We start from the raw sequence: 22,182 nt of genomic DNA, 5'->3' as shown, positions 1-22,182 counted from the left end.
TCAATATATCAAAACAAGAAGCACAAACAAGCAGTTCTGAGAATAACATACTAAGTGCACAACTCAAATGACTCCATTACAAGATCTCCAACATTTCAAAATAAAAAGATGGTAATGGTTTCGTTAGACAGAGGGTTTCAGTGTAAATTTGAAGTCACAAATATCCGGTGCAATTCAACAACAATGGGTTTCAGTGTAAATTTGAAGTTACAAATATCTGGTGCAATTCAACAACAATAATGGTAAAAGGCAAGCTTGGTAAGAAGGAAAACCTATTTAAACCCTGCATACACCAAATGCCAATAGAATCATCATCTCAAATACGGCAATCAAAATCTAACAGTTTTGCAAAGCTTGACTTGAGAATGCTTCAGTTGCTAACCACGTTAATTTGCCCTCAACCAGCCTTTACTTGGACATAAGGCCTACACTGAAGAATTTGGATACAGAAATTGGTGGGACAGAAAAAAATGCTACTGACAAAAGTCCTCCATATTTATGCTCATCCATGTCCATGGTTGACACTTTATTGGCTGAAATCGTTAATGCCAACATAGCCGAAGGGAGAGAATGTTATTTTAGATTAATCTAAAGGCAACTGAGAGATCCTCAGCATATCCAGAAACATCAAAAAACCAACAATCAAGGCTGATAAACATCAGGTAACCGAAGACCCACACTAGCAGCAGATTTATTCAATACTTTCTTCATTTCATCTGATCGATCCACAGCTATGTTGTATGAAAAGAGCAATTCCTGAACCACCATCGTCAACAAATTAGATTTTGTTTCTCAAAAATGTGAGGAAATAAAAGCAGAACTAAGGATCTATAGGAATAACAAACTAGCAGAACCAATACAACTTCAACAGCAGAATATGTAGAAGCAAAAGTTAACATACATGATATTACAACATCAACAAACATGTACATGCCACCATTAATGTATAAACAAATATCCGCCTGCCTAGAACCTTCAAAGTACAAATTTACTAAGGAACATATCCCAATTCATCCATCTAATTCAGGCATATGAAAGATTCATGTAAATCATATATAATGACTAGAAGGAATTAGGAAGGGAAAGCATTTTCAACTTAGAGGAAAAATTGAAAATTAACCTTATGATGGTGCACACTGTTCAGTAGGAAAGTGTACTCATGAGCCAGCTTGATTTTGTTCTCAACTGTAGCCTGATCAGACACAGAAGCATTTTTTCGGAACTCCTCAGTGATGTAATTTCTGAAATGCCTTTTGCTGCCATCATTACCAATATATTTCTTTACAGCTTTGAGAAGACTGCGATACACCTTTGCAGCTTGTATAGCTTCAGATCCCATATCCAAGATATCCTACGAGAGTCCTGAAGTTAGTGATCACCAAAAGAAGTAATAACGTATATTTGATTATCTGCTGCGATTTCAACATTTTTTTAAACGTCATAAGCATGTTTTCCGAAATCACAACTTGATATATAGATAAGTAACTGGAGAAATCAAAATGGCAAAATTGAACGGAACTTAACCAATTTGATGCTTGAGTCTATTTGTTTATTGCAAGGCATATTACATATCACTTCCTAGGTAATGTAGGCAGCAGGACTTGGCAAACTATAATTATTTATAACAACAGCATTCCAAAAAGTGTAAGAATATGTGCATCTCAATTTATGGGTGGTAGACACCTAGTCAACATAAATTCCATGAATTTCTGGGTACGTTTCAAATATAATAGAGAAGATTATCGTACAAGTTCCCAAGTTCCAGGCAAATATATCAGATGTTAAAAAAGCTTAGAAACAGAAACCTTTTGTTGTTTACTTTGGGTTTTGGATGGTGTTAGGGATATGAATAGGACGAAGGAAGAGCAAAAGGTCAGATGTTTATTGTCGGATTTCTCACTTCCCCGGCATTGCAAAAAAAAATAAAGGGCAAATTGCATTAAAGAAAGCAGGCTCAGACTTAGCCAGCCTCAAATTTGCTAAGTGCACAGCACATGCCACAGACATTGCTGCCTCATCTTCTTTTTTCCTCTTCAGAGGGTGCCTTGTGATAAATCCAATGAACCTACAAGTGCATAATTGAGAGTGTTTCCTAAAGTCGATAAGCTAAAAGTTTCTGTTTCTTTTCCATCTACCAGAAAGGATGGCAATATTCTATGAAGCAGAAAGTATGCAGAAGGGAAGCACTTAAAAACAATTTCGAGGTAAACCTAAAGAAAACGAAAACCAAAAAATCAGATGGTTGATTATTCCTAATCTTACAGAGAAAATTGTAGGTGCACCACAGCGAACATGTCTAAATCTTATATTTCCTTCAAAGAGAAAAATATTATTATACACTTCAAAAAATATATAATAAACTGTGTGTCGGTACACTGGTACATAGATACCATGGAACCATTTGGGGCAGGGGGAGAAGAGGAACAAGGAAGAAGACAAAGGAAGAGGAGGAGGAGGAGGAGCAAGAGGACGCAGTAGAGGAGTGGCGGAGAAGGATGGATACTGGCGTAGGCGATGCGGGCTTGCGATTCGATTGGGCGACAGCGCAGGTGCAGAGGGCTCTTTCTATTCAGATCATCAAATGGGATTGAACACAATGAAGGCACGACCAGCGTAAGGAAGCAAAACATTTCAAGCATATATGTAGATATAAGAGGAGGGATTGCATCTAAACATTCTTTACAAGAATCTTTTCGCTCGCCAGCTATGAAACGAAATTTCAACATCCCAAAATGAAAAAGAAAGTGAGAAAGAACATTTCTTTTAGCAAAAAGACCTTATTTTGTTAGATCTCCATATAAAAGTGAGAAGAAACTGACCTTTTGTTTCCAAAGATGGGGTGGTTCCCAGGAGGGCGAAAGAAAACGAGCGAGGAGGCGGTGGAACAAATAGGGAGGAAGAAAAGGAGAAGCGCGGAGGAACAATGATCGACGAGCTAGGGTTACGATCCGTATCCCTCCTACGTAAACCCCAAGAAGGAAATCGGATCACACAAGTGTTTCTCTTCTCAACCGACACAGGGCTCTCGGACGTCTCTGCGGTCGCGGGACCAAAGCGCTAGGCGGGGATGGGGGCGGCTCAAGCAGCTGAGGAGCGTCGAGCTAAGAGGAATGGCCGGCGAGCTATCAGAACCTAACCGGGGGATCGCGGGGCTCAGTCTTATGTTGGTAGGTCACTACTTAGACCCGAATCCAAAGGCAAAATTACACGTAAATTTAGCATAACTAATATGTATATATACCTGCCCAAATCAAACGGTATACGTGGATGTCGTTATAGTTTATCTTCATCAGTTCACCATTAGCAGCAATAATATTGAAACTCTAAATGGTTAAATTTCATTAGTTGATTACAAGCGTACATTCTGTATTTGCCCCTCCAATTTAACCTTTTGGTATAATTATTAAATTGCAGGTGTTATATATATATATATATATATATATATATATATATATATAAGAAACAACTCCATACCAATACCAATACCAATCACGTTGAAACATAATTTTTAGATGAGATGACACACAAATAGGGTTGACTAAAAATATTCACGTGGAGGAGCAGATTTGCTTCGTGTAACATGCAAAAACGAACACTTGCAAAACAGCACTTCTCAAGAGAAAAAGTTCCTCCGGCCATCAGAAACGAATAGCTTCCGCATCATAATTTACATTCAAAAATTACAGACTCAGATTAGTCCAAGCATCAACAGAAACCACCGTAAAACAAAAAACAGTCGTTTAGCAGTAACAAACAGAAAGAAAGGCTTCATCATGCTGATCCAGGTAAACAGTGTCACTATTCATTGAAATTAAACTTCACATACATTTACAGGAAGACGTGCTTGAAACTGGAGACGACCATTCGATCAAAGTCCAAAACAATCATCCCAGGCCAACCACAAATCAGTGCAGCCATACACTATCTCAAGAACAAATTATGCTGATGCAATGAATCAGGAGAAACTGATGTAAACACCACACTGGGGATGACAAAAACCAAAAAATAAAATAAAAGTAACGTGAAAGTGCAGAAGGTAGTTTGAGAACCCTCCATCAACCATATAGGCCAGAGTGAGCAGACTGATCTGATGACTTTGGCCTTTGGTCAACGAGGGAGACAACATCAGACATTTCAAGCAAATATGTGACGAACGGGCTGCCGACACCAATTGAGGATGGAACATCTGCAACCACAAAACAGCACAACCCAAGACTTCTTTGATAAATAAAAAGAACCTTATCATCGTACAACTTCCCATAGCAACCACAGCAAGAAACTTCTACTGAGTAACACTGAAGAACATGCAGCAAACCGCAGAAACCAAGTTTGAGGCCAAACTCTGGAACCTCGGTCCTCTCTGACTCAAGCATCAATTTTAAGACATCCGATTGCAGTAGCCGGTGGTTGGTGAGAAATCCTAATCCAGTGCCACGGTGATGTCACTAATACTCTTGCAGTCTACCCAATCACATGCCGCCACAAAAATCTAGTTTGAAGCATCAATTTCCTTTCCATGATCTTCATTAATGGTTCTTCTCAATCTTCTCAACCATATATCATAATCTATAGGATAAGGAGTTCTACATAACGTATCAACATAATCAGCAAAGGCTTTCAGCACAGCTGAGATATCCCCCAGCTTCTGCTGTATGACCCTTTTCGATAAAGACATTTCTCTCCATTGAAGAGCCACTTCAACTGAATCCAGTTCAGGGAATTCTCCACCACATGAGTAGTACAGCAAGTAGATCAGACTTTCTGCATCTGACGCAGCACACAGCTTACCTTCCTGTAGGGCATATGTTGAAGAAAAGAAAAGATTCATTGATGGGCGATCCCTTTCTTCAAGAACGGCATGACCCCACCCAATTAGGACAAAAGACGGATGCTTCCCATCATTGCTTACAAGGATAACATTCTCTGGACGGATATCACCATGCCTTATTCCAGCAGAAGATGCAATTGCAAGAGCAGATAAGCAGTCATGACAACATCTGAGAGCTTCCTCGGGACCAAATAAACCATTTCTCCTCATATTAGAAACAGTCTCACCCGCAGGAGATGTCACCAGGATTGGGGTACCACACCAAGGATGACCACAAGTTCTACCAGAAGCTGGTTTGTTGCACTTGCCAGGGTGAACCATTAGTCCAGATGCAACCATCTGGGGAAGATACTTGCTGGACAAACCTCTTTGCTTCATTAGATTCAATACCTTGTTCTGCCTCTGAACCTGGTACCACAGATCCATATCCTCCCATGCTGATTCCAAATGAGAAGGAACAGATCCAACATACATCATAAGCTTCTTTCCTGGTTGATTTGATTCTTCTATTGGAGTGACAATATAACTTTGAATATCACCATCAGTTATGACTTCATCAATCACAAATCCCGTTTGATAGTCTAATTCTTCCATCCATAAAGCCGAACCTTTCTCTAGCTTTACAGTCTCTCTAGAATCAATCTTTACGGATTCATCCTGGACTTCAACAATTTCAGGTGAATGACTTTGTTGCTGGAAACGGAACAAACCAATACCATTAATGTGTGCATCTACTAACTGCCTTTCAGTTCTCCGATTCTGGAGACGAGAACTATGTCCTGTAGCCAAATCCTCGAGTAGATATTTCGGCATTCCAGAAAACTGGACCATACAATGGAAGGTTGCAAGAAGCACCTGTAGAGTTCCAATGTCACCCCAATTGGCATTCCCAAGCTTGTTCCAGATTCGGTCAATCGTAGAAACTGTAACTTTGGCATGTTTCTTGATCCATTTGGCTGCACATTCATAGACATCATTACCATCAAAATTTAACTTACCAACATCACCTTCAACTTTTACTACACCACCATATTGTGAATCAACAAGGAGAACAAATACACAGTTTGAATTACGGAGCACATTACTTGATTTGCTAAGGCTTCTAGCTAACAACACACGGAGAGCAAAGAAAAGTGCTTCCCCAAGGACAGATGGAGAAGGCCGCTGATCATTCTGCATTGAAATCCCAACATCAGGCCTCAGCAAAGCTAATTCAACAATCTGATCCCATTTCCCACGTAAGTCCCTACTATTTTTCAGTAATATGGCAGTTGCACAAATACCTTCAAGCTTTCCTCTGGCAATAGCCTTTTCAGCGGGATAAAATTTCGAACTTGTGCTGTGTATACAGGCTACTGACAAAGGCACAGGTTCATCATGACCCCAAAAGGTCTCCCACAATCCCTTCACACTAGCATGTAGAAAATCCTCAATAGCAAGATGGGCAGTCGCTTCAACAGCATCAGATGTCGATTCATAAAGAGAATTGGGCATCCGTATCAACTGCTGAAAAGAAACACCTTCCAGTGCATAATCAAAATTCTGGATTTCTGTAAGTTCGAAGGGAACATCTAAGGTAGGCTTCCTGAATTCTGATTCCTCAGATATTCCTGAAAGCCAGTCTTCAAGGTTTGCTGTCAGAATCTCACTATCCACAAACTTCCGAAGAAAATCCTTGCAACTGGAAGATGACGAACCCCTTGAACGACCCCTTGATGACACACTAGATCTTTTTGGACCAGACCCAACTGAATTCCGGTCTGGGGACCCACCTGACAGCTACACACTGTTAGGAAATGCATAAAATCTAAAATGAAAAAGCAAAACTAGCATTTCCAAGAACCAATAGAAATGGCTTCTAGAAGAACAGTAAATTATAAATAATGACAGCACGTTATAACATATAACGCTATCCAGACTATCACAATCATGTTAGAAGAAAATTTATTAATACACTAGAGTTCAAGAAAATTGACATAAACAGCCTACCATAATGAATCGAGAATTCAACTTTGCACTCATTATTATTATAATAATGTACAATCATAGACAACAACATTAACAACAACAAAGCTGTAAGTCCCAACTATTTGGAATCGACTACGTGGATCTTTTGCTGCCCTGAAATCGGTAAAAAATCATATGTTTAGTTAAATTATAAGTACTTAAATCTTCATTTATAGTTTTTTTATATCTTACATTGCCTCTCCTCGTACTCCTCGTACCACTAACAATAATCATTTCACAGTGTACAACTTAACCATAGAAAGTATCATTTCTTGCTCTAGAACTAAACAGACATGCGTCTACACAAAAGGGCCTCACTATTTAGTCCACCTTAATTAGGGTGGTAAACAAACATTAACACAAACGTATTTGGAATCCACTACATGCATTAATGAATCTTCTATACAAATAAAACTCTTTGGACCAGGTATCCAACTGCATGGTAATATATAAATCAGGGTTTTAAAAACCATTTATACTGAATCGTACGGGCCGGTACTTATTGGTCTCACCACAAACCCACATGTGGACCATTGATTTTCCTCATGTTTCAGTTTTATGCAGCTTGACCTCCCAATGCAGTTACATTACTGGGCATACTACCTGGTTTTAATGGTTAAAACCAAGGATACTGAAGCAACCTCCATCATTCTTTACTTTTTCTGACATCTTTTGATATCCTTTTTCTTTCTCTCTCTCCTTTTCTTTCTTTTTTTCACATGATCCCTCTTTCCACTCCGCCTCCTTATACACCCCACTGCCTCACCGCTGCTACCTCATCTAACCTGCTACATCACTGTCTGCAGTCATCACTTCTTTGTAAGTGTCATCACTTCCTCCTCTGCCTCCTCCACCTTCTCTTTCGCCTTCTCCTCCTTCTCATCTGCCTTCTATGCTACTCCCTTCCCCCTCCATCAATCCTCCTCTTCCGCTTCTCTTCCTCTCCTCTTCTCTCTGTTTTTCTCTTCGGTCTTGACGGTAGCAACCAATACCATGTGTAGGCACATTGGTTCCAGCCACCAAATGATAACGTACGGACTGAGATTTTAAACATTGATATAAACTCACAAAAGGGACAAGATCCATGTGAAAAAGAATGGAATGGTCCACAAGTAATGGAAACCAGTAAGGTCTGACAAATAGGGGCTCATAAGAAAATTAGGAGCACAGAAAGAACGGAGAATATATGCTCCCATCCAAACAAAAGAGAGGACCATTCAATATCAAGCCACAAGAGATCAAACAAAGGCACATTTCACGTTTAAAGAGTTTCAATCTGATAACAGCCTCTTTAACAAAGAACATTTGTGAAGCAAAAAAGACAAAAAAATGCATAGACAGACTAATAATCAAAATAGAGAGTTCCAACATATCTCCAGCATATAACTATGTGCATTTCATATATTAAATACTAAGAGGAGAAGAAAAAAGGAAAAGACAAAAGTTCAGAGAAGAAATGTTTTTGTGCTTCAATAATTTCTCTGTCCTTTTACATGAAGAGATGTTGCTAACCAAAGAACAACTTATTTCCTTCTACACAAGCAAATTATTTGCTCATCCTTTGTCCTCCATGTTCAACTCAAGTCTGCCAAATATAGCTCTCTAACACCAAAACTCTCTTTATGTTTCTTGGTTTTTTCTTGACATGTCCTAAAACAAATTTTAAAACCATAACCTTCAAATTGTATACATGAAAAAAGTTACCTTGAGGAAACCTTACTTATTGTTTCATTTTTCTATTGTCAGAAAGCCTAGTTAGTGACCATGGGAAATATCATGGCTGATATCTCTATATATCCCAATGGCAATCACTCAAGCACACTTTTGGTAATTCAACAGACATTTGATCTCGTATCATTCACTTTCATTTCACATGTCTATTAGTAGATAAATGTAGACTAGCATCGTTTGGAGAAAAAAGAACTTCTGGTCCAAGCTAAAGTCATTGTTTTCCTTCTTACCTACTTCTCAATTGTCAAGCAGTCAAGAAATTGAAGCAAAAAATCATCCACTCAAAAATAACCACTTAGTTATGGAAGCTTCAAACAAAATTCCAAATACTAAACGGACTCGGCATCCAAGCAAAAATCAGTACCAAACAATATTGCCATTCATTATTTACTTACGTAATACCAGACAATACAAGCTGCTATACCTCTCAGTATACAAGTATCATACCAGTCCAACACCTGCTATACCTCTCAGGCATACAAGTATCATACCAGTCCAACAAGGTGTCGAAACAAGCATCATATTACTGACAGGGATATATGCTAAGTACATAGAAAGATAAGATCAGCAATGATGAGTTGTCTTACAGGAAACACTCTTTTGTAAGCTAATAGATAGGGCATACCCACTATGAGGCTCCCGCCAATGCGGGGACTGGGAAGGATCAATATACATAACCTTCCCTTTAAATATTTAAAAAGGTTGTTTCCATGACCCGAACCCTGGTCTTCCAGTTTGCAAAGGAGCAACCTTACCGTTATATCAAGGCTCGTCAAAGCAGCCTTCTTTTATAAGCTAACAGATGCAGGAAATATATCAGCCATCGAAAGGTTCAACTTCTCCCGTAAAAATAATGAATGCTTAGCTCTCATATTCAGTGATTTAAAAAGCGCTAGGCGCCAAGGTCCAAAAATGCCCGAGGCGCTAGGCGCTCGCCCGAGCGAAACAATGCGCTAAAATATAAAAATATATAATATAATTAATAAATATAATTATTTAAATAAAAATATGATATTAAATTTAAAAAATCTTACAAAATCACAATATCACATTAACAAAAAAATCTCAAAATTCAAAACAATAACAATAATTTCAAATAAATAAAAATTAGCAGTATTAAAATCAAAATAATATATTATTAATCTAATAAATAAAAAACTATTGTTACTAGTATACAGTTAACAGTATACTATCAATAAACTGTTAACAATATACTATCGATTCGATGTGAGAAGAGGTAACCGTGAGCAACGGCGATGGAAGCGGGAGCGGGAGAGGCGAGCGGCGATAGTGGCAGCGGCAGCAGCAGCGGTTGCAGCGAGAAGTGACAACGGGAGCAGGAGTGGCGAGCGACGACAGTGACAGCAACAACGGTAGCAACGAGAAGCGAGCAGCGGGAGCGACGACCGGTGATAGTAGCAGCGGCAGCAATAGCGGGAGCGACGATAGTGGCAGCGATAGCAGCGAGTAGCGATAGCGGCGATAGCGGCAGCGACGAGCAGGGTTAGGGTTGGGAAGTTACGAGAGGAAGGTTGATATCAGTCCTTTTGTTGGTTCGATTGAACCAACTAAAGCACCAGAGACTGAACCAGACCTAAAACGCTAGTTCGGTCGCTTGGTTTAACCCGGGCGCTCGCCCGAAGCGCCCGGCGCCTGGGCTCGGGTGAGCGCCCAAGCGACGCCTCTTTGAAGTGCGCTGCCTAGAAATAAATCGAGGCGCTCGGGCCTCGCCTCGCCCGAGCGCCTAGGCGAGCACCTGAACGCCTATTGAAATCACTACTCATATCAAAATTATTAAATAATGTCCAATTAGAATCCTTGTTTCAGAATGGTTAACAAAAAAATATCAATCTTTTAACATAAAATAAGGAATCTCATTGCCTAGAAAAATATAGCTCTCATATTGTCCATGCTCAGACAATGTCTAATGAGGAACCTTGTTTAAGTACAATAACTGAAATATATCAATAACACATTAGGTTAAGAAACTTTGGAATCATCATCATATTTAAACCTCTTCAAAGTTTACACGTATGAACTTAGATTAAAATTGAATCTGAAATTTGGCTCAATCTCATAATGCAACTCCATTTCCTAGAAGCTATATATGATCAAGGACTAGGAAGGATTCAAATCCAATCAGATAGGGGCCGATTTGGTTGAAACAAACACTGATTGGTATTTTCATGTTATAGAAATAGAAGAAAATGGTTTGAGGTGACGACTGAGGAGACCAGCCAGACAACAAACAAATTTGCTCTGCTCAAACAAATCACCTAAATAAAAGCAGTAATTTCCCAACTATTTGGTAACGGCAACATGGATCTTCTCCCACCACTTAAGTTTGTTTAGAATAATATCACTAGTCCAACTAGGACAAGTCTGATCTCCTATTATTGTTTATAGTAAGGTGAGGGTGAGCCTTGACAAACTGACAAGGATAAACCTTTTTAAAATGGATGACCAAGAATCGAGTCATGAGAAAAATCTTGCTTGGCATTAAGACTACACATCTTAATCCTCCCCAGACCCAACGTCATCATGAGCCTCACTCATTGGGCCTGCCTCTACTTCTTCTCACACAGCTAATCTTAGTCAACTGATCTCGTTTAACATATCTTTTTTCTTGAACCATGTTCCTTCTGTCCTAAATGGTTTATCTTTACTTATTTCTATAAGGGCTACATTTTTATTCTATTTTTTTCTTGGTAAACCCTATATCCATCTCAATATCCTAATCTTAGCAATACTTATCGTCCAAAATCACTAGAGAAACTAATGGCAGTCAAATCTAGCATATTTACTTGATTCTTGCCTTTTGTTAAAAGCAAAAGAACAGTAAAGGAAATATGCTACAACAAAATCAATCATTGTAAGAGGGTACATCTATAAGTCTTTTCATTCATGTAAAGAGGGGGAATGCAAACCAATTGCCAATGAATTACTAGAGTAAAATGTAGATAGATAGCAGTGCACACAGTCTTATTAGCTTGTAAGAGCAAAATGTAGATAGACAGTAAAAAGCCTCTCATTTTAAATGCTACAGTAGAAAGGAAACTGCATGAAAATTTCCTGAAAGGAATAATAACAATATGAGATATATTAAACAGTGAATGAAAGTTAACTTAAGCCATGACTCTAGTTCTTCTAACTTTTTATACATTAAGATAAAGTCTACAAAAAGGTGAAAACAAGCCAGCCTCTTTATATTAACTAAACTAGCACCTATCAACAAGAATACACTATTAAAATTTAGCACTCAATAGATGTAGGGGTGTTCATGATCATGAACCAAAATCACCAAACAAACAGGAAAGTTGGGATTGGCAGAGTTACAAATCAAACTTAAACTGATTTAATCACTTAAACATCCTATCAGTTCAGTCTACATAGTTAACCGATTGCCATAGACTACCCCTCTTGACCAGGAAGGAAGCCATCAAAATTGGCCTCAGATGGGTACTGCAAACTATAGAGGAAGGGAGGGGGGAAGACTCACCTCACTGCTTTGATTATTTCGGCCATTCAAAAATCACCTCCATTTTATCAGAGATCTTCTTTGAAAGGAACAATCAAACAGTTGAGTCACCCTTCTGCGAGAACAGAGGGAGGGGCAACGGAGACTTTTGCCTCAAAATTCCCTACTATCATGTTAGTTTCAATGAGATCTTTGAAAAGAAGCAGGGAAGCACCATCGATGGACTGATACAGGCATAATACCTTCAAATTTAAGTCCTTCCACAGCAAGATTTTCAAGCCCGTGTAATGAAATTCTATTATAAATTTGTTATAAAGGAGATCCATGTAAATTTGTCAAAGATAACCCATGTACAATGTGTTCTACAACCGAAAGTACAGGTGCAGCTCCTATTGGCCAACTCCAGTTCAACCCTAGGCCAACCTAACTTTTAGTAGAGTTTGAATATAATTTCATGGGGTAGTCAGTTGAAGTCAAGATATTAACAAACCAACTAAATTTGTGCAGGGATCAGGTTGCGTGCGCAACCCGAGCAACCCAATTTAACTTATATATCAATTTAAATACATACACTAAGGACACATTTGACATTGTTTATGTTTTCCTAAAAAATATAAAAATATTATTAAATTATGTTTATGTCATTGCGCACATAGAAATTTTGTTGGCAGTAACCATGTTCATGAACAGAAATTTAAAAACATGTTAGGTAAAAACAACATTAAAGTTTTTTTTATTTATTCAATAAAAATCATAGTTCTTGGTCAGCACAAATGTAAGGGCTTATCATTTTCTTGTATAATCATTATATAAGGTCATTAGTGTTTGGTAAGTACAAAAGTTGAAATAAATCCATTTCCTATAATTTTGATAGTTATAATTCTGGATACGATTCTCAATTGACATAATTCCAACCTAGAAAGCATTTAAAAGAGTGATGGGAGTTCATCCATCCTTGGGAATCAAATTGTTTTCTATGAACACTACAAGGGACAACCAAGATGTCCCTCCATGACATGCAATCAAATTGGGAAGTTTTCATTCGAGCAATACTATTTAAAAATCTTAAAAGGCAAAAAAACACTTTCTGCTACTGTTAATTTTGGAAGTGGGAGACTCTTGTCAATCCATTACAGATCTGAATAAAATGATTTTTCTGTATTGGGACAGGAACTGCTGATTCAAAAGACTTATTTTTCTTACATTCAACTTCTCTTTCTTACAAAAGACTTTATCTTTCTTACATTGACTTTTCTTTCTTCAAGGGATGCGCTCCCCACTATGCCGCCAGAGACACTTCCAAACCGCCATGCAAGCTTCTTTGAAAAAACAAAAATATGGTTCTCAAGAATTTTATTTAAATGTATTTATGAGTTGACTTTCAAAAATAGGAAAAATATAAATTAAAATTTTGTGCCCAAATACATCAAACATTTCAAACCCTACTATATTCCCATTGATCCCATAACACAAGCCCCTTCTACGCCTACACCATTCCTAAAGCTTAACCCTTGCAGCCAAATCTCACCTACTGCCCCACATCTACTCCTTAATTGCACCTCCCACTCTTCTAATTATTCTCCACCATAGTCCACCACTTGGTTCTCAATTCCTTGTCCTCCTCTCCAACATTGTTCACCATGTTCTTCCCTCCACTTATGAGCTCTCTACACCACTACAATGGTGATCAAGTTCTGAGATGTAAAAATCAAGATCAAGTATCACTTAGAAATTAAGTAATGATATCTTGGTCTCCCATGTTGATTTTATAACAACTAAATTTTCTTAACACAGTCTTTCTGATTCGTATTATTGATTCTGGCTTCTTTATGATGTACTTGTGGAGAGCTTCCGTAGCTACTTGTGTGCTTTCTTGATGTAAGGGTTCTTGTTAGGCCTGAGAATGGATCGAGTAGAGAAGAGATTAGTCAGGGCACATGTTACGAAGAAAGACGAGAAAGTAATGTATTCCGAGATCACCATTCCATAGAGTCAAGAATCTTGATTACGAAGAACGACGCAAAGGTAAAGTTACATCCGAGGCAAACAAACCCTAGTTTCCGATCCCAGCAATCAGTGACCTTCAGACTCATCTGAACCCTTATACCCCATCTCGAATCGACAAATTTGCATTCCCGGCTTCGAAAATGAAAGGATCACAAGAAAGCAGCGGATCTCACAAAGACCTAGAATTTCCCCTCCAAATGAACAATAGAACTGAAGTGACCGAGCGAGAGAGCGAGCGCTTACCTTCCATTTAGGAGGGGAGGAGGCGAAGACAAGACGGCTGATTAGGGTTTGAATCGCAACGGAGAGGAGGAGGAGGAGCGCATTCGTCGCCGTCGTCGTTCAAGAAGTAGTAGCAGCGGCGGTTGACACGCGGTTGTTGGGGTTCCTCTTCGCTCTTCTTTAAAGCCGCCCTCTCTCTCTGTTTCTCTCTCTCTCTCTCTCCTTCTCTCCGTCCTCGATCTCTCTTCCTCTCCTTTCTCCCCTTTCTTTTCTTTTCTTCCTCCGTCGTCGTTCGTCTTCTACTGTTTAGTTGTACTACATGAGTATTAGTTATTTAAGTCTCTCTTTTGCGCTCGCTTGGCTCTGTGTATTGTATTTGCACGCAAGAGAATATACCTTTCCACAAGCTGGTGCCGTACCCATCTCGGCTCTCCACCTTGCTATCGATTGGACATTGCTCATGGGACCCCGCCGATCCCCGTTCTGGAAAGTGGGTACCTTGTAAACGGGTAGGAAAAGCGTTGCCTCGTTTCTCGGTCGCTCCGTCGCCGTGGCTCGTGACCGACCTGCTTCCATCTTTTCTTTCCATGAATTATTGGGCGACTTCAAGCGACTAACGGAAGCCTGATTTCCCATATCTGAAACGGGACCCACCGGGGACGAGTTCAGCCAGCAATAACGTGACAGGTAGGCGGGCGGGTGGGAGGTGGACTGCAGATGACGACGGATCGAGACATCCACGGGGAGGCCGACGCGATGAGGTCGAATGCGATGGAAACCCGCCCATCAACACCGTCCAACGAAAGGGGCCCACGAAAGACCGCCACTCAGACAGAATCCCACGCCGCTGCTACAATCCAAAAGGGAGCGGTAAAATGACGACCCCCCCGACACGCCGACAAAGCAGTGGTCACAAAAGAGAACGTTCTTCCCGCTGGGGTTTGACTCCACCTTCATCATTTCCAGGGTTCTTTTTTCCTCACCAAATACAAGTCAATTATTTCAAGCATTATTGCACATGCAACATTTTGATCTCCACCACACACACAGGAATTATCATGGCAGGGAAGTGAAGGTTGCCTTTGTTTAATGCATAAAGGGAGAACAGTAGGAACAATTATTGACATGGCCAATGTAAGTGCCACTGAATTCAATGAAAGAAATGTGCATTTATGGACACAAGCTTTTGGTCATGGGAGCAGAGCCCAACATTCTTCATGGCTGTTGTAATCCTCAGTGCCATATTTACTCCTCTACATCTATTTTTGGCAATGATATTATGGTCATCACAAGTGATTTTTCTTCTTTTTTTTTCTATCAATATCATTTTAATTTTTTCTATAGCCATGATTTCGCTCTGATTCCATCTTAATTGTAATTTATATTTTCAATTATTTTGGTTTTTTTTTTCTTTTCGGTGTGGCGATTAGCATCATAAGGGCTTGTAGCTTGGGAGTGAAACAATGATGAATGTTTTGCTGGGTAATGATAAGAACATTAAGAATTACCTTCCTTGTTGCATGCTGGGCATCAAAGTGTGAGGACTTGAGAGCAACCAATCCACATCATGTTGTTGGAGGGCCATTATGAGATCAGGGTGGCCTCTTTTATCAGAGTTGGAATGCATCAGGTGGCTTGTGATGATATGTAGGGAAGAAGATGGTTTGACATCATGACTACAAAGGATAAACCAAAGCAAATTTTCTATTGTGATCATGTGAAGACAATGTTGCTGATGTTCTGCTTTCTTGGGACATTGTCTGATATAAGAACAATATAGAACACCTGTTTGCAGTTTCTATTGAACTCACTGAGAACCTTAAAGGCTTAAACACCAAGCAAGGTAGTAAAGCCAGTGAAAGCAACTCATGGCAACCAGCAATAAGATGAGATATTAATGTGCCCACATAGATGATCACTATCATGCTGATGATATGAGGAGGCATGGATTGCATGATAGCTAATTAGTTCCTTTTGTGGATCACCAACGATATATTAAGATGCCATTGATAGGGGTAATATTCGTCCTCATTTAGGACTTAACATGTAAAAAACAGCTTGACTATTAACAAAAATAAAAATAACCCAAATTTATCACATTAGCACAAATCAAAACCGAAAAATATTCAAAAAATATTCGTCCTATCCTTAAACAGTTAGAAATCAAAATTATACATGTCTTTCTACATACCGTCTTTAAATCTTATTTTAGGACTCACTCTGACTTAGGTATCGGAAACACTCCCAACAAAGGTCAGGCTTTACTTGGATATTTGGATCGTCAACCTATCCTCTTCTTTTGCCCTCCCCTTGGTTCCTCAAGATTCATGCTGGAGATGATCCTCAAATGCATCAATTTGAGGTTGACAGCTGAATTCTGGATTAACAGCTGTGAGAAGGACAGTAAAGAGAAGTGTCATCAAATTGAAGTTCAGGTGTGAACTGGCACCATATCAGTAGATTAACATGAAATTTAGTGCTGGATTCTACAAAAGCAGGAATTTGATGGATGGAAGGTTAAGCTTACTGGTTAACTTACTATTGTTTAGGATTACAATTATTCAGTGACTTCATATGATACAAAGTATAAGAATTTATGCATGTTTTGAACTCAAATAAATGTCAAAAAAGAACAAAAACCAATACTCAAACATACAGAAGTGGAAATTCTATATTTGCTTTGTGACTTGAATTTCTTATGCTACAGGAACATGGGTTTTATTCAAGCACATCTGAAAAGGACATGTGACCACAGAGAGGGGAAAGGAAAGAGTGTGCTACATAAATGTAACCACTAGTTGATTGTGAAGAATGCATAGCTACTGTAGGAGCTAGAAAAATGTCATTTAAAAAATTAAATAATTTCTTTTCATTTTCACACTGACAAAAATTTTAGTAGGGAGAGTCGGTGCGGAGGCCTTACATGAGACCATGAATATTTAAGCTTATCAAATGGTCTATAACTTCTTGAATCTATACTTAAACCAAAATTACTATAATCTGCCAAGAAATCCCCATGTTACAAGAAAAATCATCAGTGCTATCTATTAGCATACATTCTTTGTAAATGTGCCAACAATTATATATGAGATTAGTCAAATACAAGTTCAAGAGAATTCATCATACAATCAATGCCTAAGAAAGCTTTCCAGTCTAATATTTGATCTATGTGCCTTAAAGTCTCTCCTCTTCCAGATCACTGTTCTTTGATTCTTTGGTCACCCAAACTTATCCGGCAATTGGACTCAAGGCACAAATTAAAGAAAACAATCAATCTGGAAGGGTTTCTGTATTGATATCAGATCACCTATGTGGCAGTGACTGGTACAATGATAAAAAGTTGGAAATACCCACCACCAACAGAATGAGCAATTCAAACCCAAAAAAGAAGAGAGAATACAAAAAGTAGAGGAGAAGAAAAAGTAAAGAAGATAGAACAAGGAAAAAGATCAATAGAGGGTGGGGTTAGAGGTGAAATATACTTTGCAAGCTCATAATCAAAGATAGTAAACATTGCAGTTCTCAGGTATCCTCCAACTAGATGACTGATAGCTGCAATTTCCATGAAAAAAGAAGTTTTACTAACACCACATCCATTGTGGACTATTTGGATTGGGAATCATATAGTTCCTTTCTACATGTGCAACAACAGGACCATAACAATCAGAAAATGTCAGACAGTTAACTTACCTGTACCAACATTAGCATGATCAAGATGACAAAGCAAAAAAAGACTCAAGATAATTATATGCAATTTAGATTTGTGAACCTGATATTGTGAAAAATCAGATAGTACAAATTGAGATCATATGTACAGGTGCCATTTCTGGTAAACAAGAACATCATACAATGAAGAAAACTCAAGGTGATTTCAAGTCCTATGACAGCTTATGGAGGTGGATATCCAGGCAAGAACAAAGAAACCAAGCAATGGTGCACAGAATACAATGTCTAATTTTGACAGTCAAAAACAGGTCTCCGGTATACCTACTCAGACTCTGGACCAATTTGCATAGGGAACAACACAATTAGAAACATTAATTTTCTTAACTTGGTTTTGTTCTCCATTGAGCTAGCAAGAGTAGTTTACACAGTTCCCATGGCATCCAAGTTTTTGGAGCAGTTTCAACATTCTGGATCAAAAGATAAACAAATTAAAAGGATTAAAATGACTAAGATATCCTTCGAGAAAATTACCTAGCAGGCACAAATTACTCATTACATTGATACAAAGAAGTTAATTCAAATGGTGTATTCTGTGCATGGCAATGGTGTATTCAAATGTCATTTCTGGATATTTGATTATTTTATAAATTTGAATTAAATATTTACTCTTCTTCTAATAAACAAAGAAGTTAAAGAATGCATGGAAAACTAAACCTAGATGATACTAAAAAACTATGATAGAACATATATTAACAACCAACTTCGTAATTAATTAATCAAATTTCTTTAAACAAGCTATATTCAAGTCTAGTTGGATATTTGTCCTGGAAATGAATGATTAAAGAAAGAAACAGCACAAACTCTACTAGTCAGTTTAAATTAAACCTTCTGAGTATAACCAAGCTAACCAGATTAGCTTTTTTTTTTGGAGTTTAAGTTGAAGTTTCAAAAACAAAAAGAAAGACTAATACACACACACACACATATATATAACAGCCACTTCCTCTTAAGGATCCTCAAAAACTAACCTTATTAGAATACAGAGAGCAAACGCTGATTGCTGCAATGCCATACTGGAATTGCAATAAAATAGAGACTAATGCCATTGAATTCATTTATTCTTTCCTATGTCAATGCAATATTGAGTAATTATGCTATGAATTTTAGATCCACATGGCCTAAAGGTTATTGCTCTTTGATGATGCCTTGTTCTTTCTGCTGTGCTTGGGCCAATGCTGGGTTGCACAATGCTCTCTGATCAACACATGCAAGTTTTTCATCAATTTATGAACTTTCGACAAGTATCAATAAAACAAAGGGGAGCTCATACCATAGGTGCCCACTTCATGAAAGTAGGTCACTGATCTAGAAAATTCTTAATCAAAGCACTAGAGCTTGGTAGATCCATAGTTAACAAAACCAAGGCAATACCATATCTAACAAGAAGTGAGCCTTTTCGAAAGAAATTTTATACTCACATTGATTGAGCTAAAGCCCGAATATGCATTGCCAGCAATATAACATGTTCAAACATAAGGCTGATCAACTCAGATCTAAAATTAAGTGAAACTATGGGAAAAGGTTGTAAAATCAGACACTAAACATGATTCTTAAGATAAATATACAACATATCAAGGAAGTATATACCTTAATAAGCATCCAACCTCCAAGCTGAGATAAAAGAAGAGAGAATGACAACATGGCAACCCCAAGTTGGCACTGTTTCAAAAAATTACTAATTTGAGTTTGTTTTCATTAAACCAATTAAAAGCTTATGAATTGGTTTCAGTGATGTTCCACCTGTGTGGTCCAATAAAAGATAGGATGCCACATTGGCATTATCTCATAAAGAAGGTGTGCCCTCCTGGTCTCACGGGCACACCATAAGAGGGTTGAAACAAATTGGAACCCACACATTTTGTTCCCTATTCCCATTCAGTTTAGCCCAGCAAGAACTATCGCATAGAGTGTGGAACTCCTCAAAGCAACCAAGAAAGCTACTGATCGTCACTAGAAACTATTTGGGGGAAGAGACAAACAGAATCGCGTGCAGCTTACGAGCTCCTACGTGCTGCCATACGGAAGAGGAGAGACACAGCTTACCGTACTGGTTTCCTTCGTCCACGACTCTAAAGTAGGGAAATGATGCATCAGAGGGACAAAGGGAGGATGAAAGTGGGCGTTACGTGTGGATTTGGCTCTCCGTTCCCTCGCTTTCGTGCCGAAAGGTGGAGGGGACGTCCATTGCTGATGATTCCGTTCGGGACCAAGCAGCGGTAAATCCGACGGCTCGGGTTATGTTTAGAAGTACATCCAGCCGTCCATTTTCAAAAGACAACAATCTACGTAAAGAGCACCCCTGCGCGGCCGCACAAATCTTAAAGCAAGTACATGCAAGAAAGAGACGATTCCAAGATGGCTGCACAGATCTTAACGTTATCTATAAAGGATTCATCATTTTTCCCATTAATAAGTCAGAATATATTTAAAATATATTATAAATAAATAATATACTCACTGTATTCATATTATATATATATATATATATATATATATATATATATATTTATCTGTTAATATTTTGGATCCTCATCCATTAAAAAATGGATCTGACATATTATTATTTGACCAATATTCTATATTTTTAATAAATAAGTATAATCCATCATCATCATATCTACATTCAATTATTAATATGATATATAACATCAATAGACAAACTAATATCTTAGAGTAAGATTTGATAAGATGAGATTTCAAATCCTCACCAACTTGATAGATGGATGTAATACATTACTATCAGACCAATAATTTTAGATCTCATAATATTATTTCAACCAAAAAGTTTGCAATTTGAATTAAATAAACAACTAAAAATCTAAACATAAAATATTATTTTTATATTGATTTCAATTCTATCAGCTTGCACACTTTGTGTTGCTTAGGATATATATATGTATATATATATATATATGTATATATATATATATATATGTGTGTGTATATATATATATATATGTATATATATATATATATGTGTATATATATATTTCACTGTCCACAAAGGCAGGTGATAGGAGAGTGTGCCACGTACTATCTCCGACTCATCCGTTTGATTGATTGATTGATTTGATTTGATTGAGCATACCTACCTTTATGTTTGTGACGGTGGATTACCTCGGATTGATAACACAAGGTGGCTCTAATCTTTTTTGTCCTTAGTACTGTATTTCCTTTTAATTATATTTTTAATCAAAATATCTATTTATTATATTTTTTATGATTTTAAAATTAAGATTGATTAAACTAACAACAGTACAATGAACATCTGAATGTCTCAACATAAATATAATAATTATATTTAGTAAATAGAAAGGACATAAATAACATAAATAAATGAAATGACAATATGCATTAAAACACTAGAAGATCCACTGATCACTGAGAAATGAGGGCTATAAGAAGTCTACTATAATGATATAACACTCAAATAGCACAACACAACCTAAAAAGTAAACTTCATTCTCCAAAATTACAACAACAAAAAAATCTCAATCTCCAAACATTCATAAAATAAAATTTCTCTTTTGAAAAAAAAAATTCTTTCCCAAATATTTATTTTTATTATGTTTATGAAATGTTGATTAAACTTGATTTATGCTATATATATATATATATATATATATCACACCCATTGGAATGATAAATCACTTATTATGAGGTTAATAAAACCCAATCAGTGAAACCTAGTGATCAAAGAGAAGCATATAATTCAACAATACTTGTTTCATTTTTAAGCAAAACCAAGTGATAAATAGATTAAAAAAATATAATTAAATTAGGAAACAGACAAATGCAAATATGGCTACTAAGTTGCTGAGCTTGTAATGGAGAACATGATATCAACATATTCTAATGACACAAAACTTAGTTTGGATGTGTCCATCTAATTACTCTACTTATCACTTAGCTCCATGCATAGCATGTGTTTAGACAAGCATAATGCTAACCCAATTCAAATGAGTGAGATGACTGAAGCCTAATTGGTCAGCTATTTATTTGTTTAGCATAAGGTCACCTTCAAACTTAGTTTGCCTTCATTGGCAGACTGCATCCTTATCTCCTCACCCAAGTAGGAGTTCTTTTGCTGATGACATGAAATCAAATTTTTGACAGATAGAGCCAGACCTGATTACTGCTGACTTGCATAATTGCAGTTGTCCTGATCAAAACAAAAATATGA

General features: G+C 37.7%; 2 protein-coding genes and 1 long non-coding RNA gene across 4 annotated transcripts; all 3 read right to left on the bottom strand.

The window, feature by feature from the left end:
• Nucleotides 1–68: 68 nt before the first annotated feature.
• LOC135617703 (uncharacterized) lies at nucleotides 69–3,185 on the bottom strand. The gene is made up of 3 exons (XM_065118200.1): nucleotides 2,820–3,185; nucleotides 1,121–1,351; nucleotides 69–756 (listed from the first exon to the last, which is right to left on the bottom strand). Exons 2-3 carry the CDS (start codon nucleotides 1,337–1,339, stop codon nucleotides 643–645), a joined length of 333 nt encoding a protein of 110 aa, XP_064974272.1. The 5' UTR covers nucleotides 1,340–1,351; nucleotides 2,820–3,185; the 3' UTR covers nucleotides 69–642.
• A 592-nt stretch (nucleotides 3,186–3,777) lies between these two features.
• Nucleotides 3,778–14,572, bottom strand: LOC135617702 (uncharacterized). 2 transcript variants are annotated; one of them, XM_065118198.1, is made up of 2 exons: nucleotides 14,295–14,572; nucleotides 3,778–6,600 (listed from the first exon to the last, which is right to left on the bottom strand). In XM_065118198.1, exons 1-2 carry the CDS (start codon nucleotides 14,299–14,301, stop codon nucleotides 4,490–4,492), a joined length of 2,118 nt encoding a protein of 705 aa, XP_064974270.1. In that variant the 5' UTR covers nucleotides 14,302–14,572; the 3' UTR covers nucleotides 3,778–4,489. The 2 variants fall into 2 exon arrangements, with proteins under 2 accessions (XP_064974270.1, XP_064974271.1); XM_065118199.1 differs by having other exon boundaries at nucleotides 3,778–6,588; nucleotides 14,295–14,565.
• A 1,739-nt stretch (nucleotides 14,573–16,311) lies between these two features.
• Nucleotides 16,312–20,183, bottom strand: LOC108953353 (uncharacterized). Its single transcript, XR_010488314.1, has 4 exons — nucleotides 20,043–20,183; nucleotides 19,587–19,658; nucleotides 18,325–18,406; nucleotides 16,312–16,662 (listed from the first exon to the last, which is right to left on the bottom strand). It is a non-coding gene; the product is annotated as an uncharacterized LOC108953353 (long non-coding RNA).
• Between the last annotated feature and the right edge of the window lie 1,999 nt (nucleotides 20,184–22,182).

Source organism: Musa acuminata, chromosome BXJ2-7 (genome assembly GCF_036884655.1).
Source record: "Musa acuminata AAA Group cultivar baxijiao chromosome BXJ2-7, Cavendish_Baxijiao_AAA, whole genome shotgun sequence".
NCBI classification, from domain to species: Eukaryota; Viridiplantae; Streptophyta; class Magnoliopsida; order Zingiberales; family Musaceae; genus Musa; species Musa acuminata.
Note: the sequence above shows the minus strand (reverse complement) of the source record. Positions and strands in the feature narration are given on the sequence as shown.